Source organism: Chenopodium album, chromosome 22 (genome assembly GCF_948465745.1).
Source record: "Chenopodium album chromosome 22, dcCheAlbu1.1, whole genome shotgun sequence".
NCBI classification, from domain to species: domain Eukaryota; kingdom Viridiplantae; phylum Streptophyta; class Magnoliopsida; order Caryophyllales; family Amaranthaceae; genus Chenopodium; species Chenopodium album.
The window spans coordinates 729,661-734,528 of NC_137855.1; the positions used below are offsets into that span (position 1 = coordinate 729,661).

Sequence of the window (4,868 nt, forward strand, 5' to 3'; positions counted from 1 at the left end):
AACTTAACCTTCAATTCTAACACCTAAAATATTACTTCATTAATCAATGCATGGGCCTCTCTGCCCTCAGCTAAAGTGTTTTTTTAAAAAACAAACATACAAGCAAATCTCAAGCAAAGTATCTAGCAGATTATTCACAGAAATTTTAAAAATCTGTTGGTAATTATGAAAGTGTGAAGAAAAATATCACTTTTATATTGTACTGAATTAAGATTAAAGATGATGCACATGGATGTCCGACCACATGAAAGTTATATAGAGTTCGTTCTAAAACTAATTGACAATAGAAGGTTCACGCTAGCATACTCGTGTGTTGATCATCCTCCTTGTTCTTCAATGTGGGTTTTACTTAATGATCTTTCTGGTTGATATTAGCCTTCCTTAGGGGCCCTATCTCGAGGAACTTTTCTCATACCAATTAAATCCTAGAATCTTGATAAGCCGGGGAGCCTCCTAGTAGTGAGTTAAACATACGATCTCAAAGTCACAAGTTCCCAACTCCTATAGATTAAGACAAAATCAGTATATCACAGACTTCACAGTAATATGCTTGGGCTTGGCTATACATTTTGAAATACTCAAAACTGATCTGCATCACATATTGTTGCCAAAAAAAAACCTAGAAACAGCATACCATGTTTCACATCAGCTTCTGTTCCAAGTTCCAACAAGAAGTTTTTTGCCACCAGAGCCACACCACAGCACCACCATCGTAGTCTTCAACAATTGAACACTCTGTATTACTAAGACTCTTCAACTCTTCGTACTGTTGGCCTATATGCTTGTTGGTCAAGTACCCGTGTTTAATCAATCCTCAATACATGGAATCACCCACATGGGTATGAACACTTGACACTTCATTTTGGACCAACAAGTAGAGTTGTGGAATTTTTTCATAAAATAGTCGAGTATGACATTTGGGCACATACCTGTGTCAAAGCCCAACTCTGGTTAATAGGTAATGAGAATGCTATCTGACATGAGCCCAAGACAAAATAATGTCAACATTGTCATAAATGTCATATATGTTAGATCAGACTAATTCCAATGGACTAAAAAGGAAAATTCGTTGTTACATTTCATGTGATACAACTCATACAAAGAGCCTTTTCAAATATATCATGAAAATGTTGGTGTTAAAAAGATACGGCTTAGATTAACTGAGAATTGAGGGAAAGGAAGTACTTGTATAGTTGTATGAACCTTTTGCCCCTGATACAGTTCGACTGTTCTTGCACCAATCGATCGACCACAAATTAATACCAGTGTAACTTTGTACAATTACAGCTCAGCAGGTAGCTAGCCTTTGGCAACTCTTCTTGTTGTGGCTCATGAGTGAGTTACATCTTTACAGCAACAGTCAAAAGTCCAGCCAGCCTTGCCACAATTTTGCAACTAACCTTTTGCAGCATGCGTGCTGGAAAGGATCAAAGGAGATGAAGATCAGGTGCCCGTGTAAAAAAAAAGGGCACAGACTTTGTTGCAGAATTGCAATTAACCTGAATGCAAGCATATTTTAATTAAAATCTATGGATTAATAGCAATGTGACTTACTTATAATCAATTTCCTATACATTTATATGCTAACCTTCTCTGAACCCTCATTTGTAGCAATGTCTTTGTGTTGTCTATCCTATTGCTTCAGAGGAAACTCTCCTGCACATAATGGAAATGAAAATGAACATCGTTGCTTTTAGAACACAAGCAAAGAACATCTTTATATGGGCAAAATTTTTAAAATTTTGTAACTCTAAAAATCTGATATCAACATTCAGCAGCAGACAATTGTTTAAGAGAACGACCTTTAAAACAAATCCATCAGGGTATTTTCTGGAAAATCAGAGTCAGTAAAAAAACCCACTCCTATTCCACTCTATATAGCAAAGTAGCATTGTACTCCATAACATTCACAGACAACAACATTGACGCATACAAAAGACATATAAGCACATTTTATGAGGTTCTACCTGGCCCATGGTCCACATTAGTTCTTCCTATGATTTCAAAATTAAGTGATGAATTCCCTCTGTCAACAAGGCTGAAACCTGGCTTCTTGTAAACCCCTTTCCCCTTCATCAACTTCCTCACATTTTGGACTTCTTGCCACTCTTCTCCAGCCGCATGTATGTTTGACAACGTCACAAAAGCTCCGGGTTTCTTTGAGGCTATTTTCAAGAGATCGTCTGACATTTTTTCAGCTAGGTCTCTTCTTCCATGTACACTGCACCCATTGAAGAAAGCCCCGACAATTGATTCTGTAACTTCCATTGGCATCCTTTTTATCAATTCAAAAGCTTCTTCCACATCCCCAGCACGACATAAAAGGTCAACAACACAAGCATAGTGCTCTTTGTTGGCCTCAACTTGATATACATCTTTCATGGACCTAAAGATTTCCATCGCCTTTTCAACTAGCCCACCATGGCTGCAAGCTGAAAGAACGCTAACTAAAGTCACTTCATTTGGCTGAAAACCTTTTTCTTGCATTTCTTCAAACAACCGCAGGGACTCATGAACAACACCATTCTTCCCAAGGCATCCAATTATAACATTCCATAAGGCAACATTTCTGACACGAGTTCCTTCAAATACAGTTCTTGCAGCTTTGACGCTTCCAGATTTTGAGTACATGTCAATAAGAGCACTAGCCACATAGACATTGACTTCAAGGGACAGTCTGTATATCAAGCCATGAAGTTCCCTTCCTCTTTGGACGGATCCCATCAATCCACAAACTGGAAGCAGCCCTGTTACAGTTACATGATTGGATCTGATTCCAGCTACTAACATGTTCCTAAACAATTTTAGAGCCTCAAATGGTTGATTGCTGCGAGAAAAACCAGAAATCAATGCATTCCATGTAATCAAGTCACAACATAACCCTTCTCTAGTCATTCGAGAGAAAAGCTCAAGAGCACCATCGCGATCTCCACTCTGAGCATACCCATTTATTAGGGCGTTCCACGTGAAATCATTTGGCTCCAACCCTTCCAGCTTCATCTGCTCAAACAATCCAATTGCTTCATCAAGTTTCCCTACATTGCAATATCCAGAAATCATGGACGTCCAAGACGCTACATCTTTACACAATATTCTATCAAAGACCCTTCGAGCATACTGCATCTTACCACATTTACAATACATATCAACCAAAGCATTGCAAACCAACACATCACATTCAAAACCCATTTTATTCATCACAGCATGAACTTCCATTCCCTTGTTCAAATCCAACAAACCAACACAAGCTTTCAAGACAAACGAAAGTGTATACTTATTAGGTAAAGTTCCCATCTTTTGCATCAAAGAAAAATACCCAATTGCCTCCTCACATTTTCCATGAAAAGCCATAACCGAAATCATCCAATTAAAAGCAAAAACATTTGGGTTTAACATTTTATCAAACAGTTGGTGTGCATACCTAAGATTACCACAACTTGCATATACACCCAAAATCTTTGCATCCAATGACATTCTGGAAACATCAATCCCACTTATTATCAACATCCCGTGAACTTGCTTGGCTAAATTTGATGATTTTGACTTCGTGCATCTCTGCAAAACTGAGCAAAGTTCATCATATGACAACTTATATGGCCTAAACAATGCTGATAACTTCATAGTAGCTTTGTTTTTCGCTGGATTTTTAAAATTTCTGATAAAACCCAGAAAAAATTATCTGACAGTATCTCATTTTTACAAAACAAAAAAAAAAAAATCGAAAAAATGAAATATGAGAGAGAGAGAATTGAAGTTTGACGCCATACATCAATTTTTTAAAAAAAAAAAGAAAAAAACAAGAAGTAAAAAACGACGCCTGAGAGATTCGAACTCTCGCGGGGAAACCCCATGTACTTAGCAGGCACACGCCTTAACCACTCGGCCAAAGCGTCAGTGTTTGATAGTTGTGTCCAGTTAAAAAAATTATTAACAAATATTTTGTATATTCTTAAAATGTTTAATTACGTATATACCTCTATTAATATGATTTTTTTGTGTGTGTGATTTATATGGGTTATGTCATCTATAATAGTTAATCACTTATTTACCCTCATTAACGTTAATTGCCTTTTTTTAAACTCTAATAAATAGTGTACAAATATTTATACCCCTTAAAAATTTGTTAACATATTTTCCCTCATTTTGTATCTAACAATCAAGAAAAGGAGTCATCTTGAGCAGTTTAATCTACCATTTTTATATTGACTTGAATTCATAGAGCAATGTTAATTTGAAGAAAGCACATCAACTAAATTACCGCTATTGAATAATTAAGAGAGAAGGAGAATAACGAAAAACAAGGATAGTTGGTTATAAACATCGGTGGTTGAAATAACATTTATTTTCTAATGGTAGTTGGGATGAGATTTTTTATTTAATGGGAGTAATTGGAAGGGTATAGAGGTCAAAAGGGCATTACGTACTTAAGTTGCCCCTTAGTTCGAGCTACAATTACAGTTTGATTTAACTTGACCATGTTTAATAATTCAGAGCACACAAGTTGTTTCCAAGTCGGAATCCTTAACCCGAACGGCTGAACCTAACTCATATAAATTCATATCTCATGTCATATTTGTGTCGACTTATTTAATAAATCTAGTCAAAATGCTCAACCCAAACCCACTATTTTCAAGTCAGGTTATTGAGCAGGATCAATCTTTGCTAACCTTAATTATAGTTTGAAATACTGTCCCTTGTTCTTTAAACAATGTTAAGTGTGATATTACACTAGTTATACATGATGCAAACCTCAATTAGTCTCCAAAATAAACATATGATATTATCATGGGACAAAATTGGAAATACTACCAGTGTTTGCGGTTTCAAAGAAAAGTCGTCATACGACCCTATTTAGTGGTAGTGTTTGA

The 4,868-nt window shown here is 36.3% G+C and overlaps 1 protein-coding gene and 1 non-coding gene across 2 annotated transcripts; both read right to left on the reverse strand.

The window, feature by feature from the left end:
- Positions 1 to 1,865: 1,865 nt before the first annotated feature.
- LOC145606080 (pentatricopeptide repeat-containing protein At5g59600-like) lies at positions 1,866 to 4,045 on the reverse strand. The gene has a single exon (XM_081662140.1). The coding sequence runs from the start codon at positions 3,619 to 3,621 to the stop codon at positions 1,954 to 1,956; it is 1,668 nt and encodes a 555-aa protein (XP_081518266.1). The 5' UTR covers positions 3,622 to 4,045; the 3' UTR covers positions 1,866 to 1,953.
- On the reverse strand, positions 3,812 to 3,893 carry TRNAS-GCU (transfer RNA serine (anticodon GCU)). The gene has a single exon. It is a non-coding gene; the product is annotated as a tRNA-Ser (tRNA).
- Positions 4,046 to 4,868: the final 823 nt, after the last annotated feature.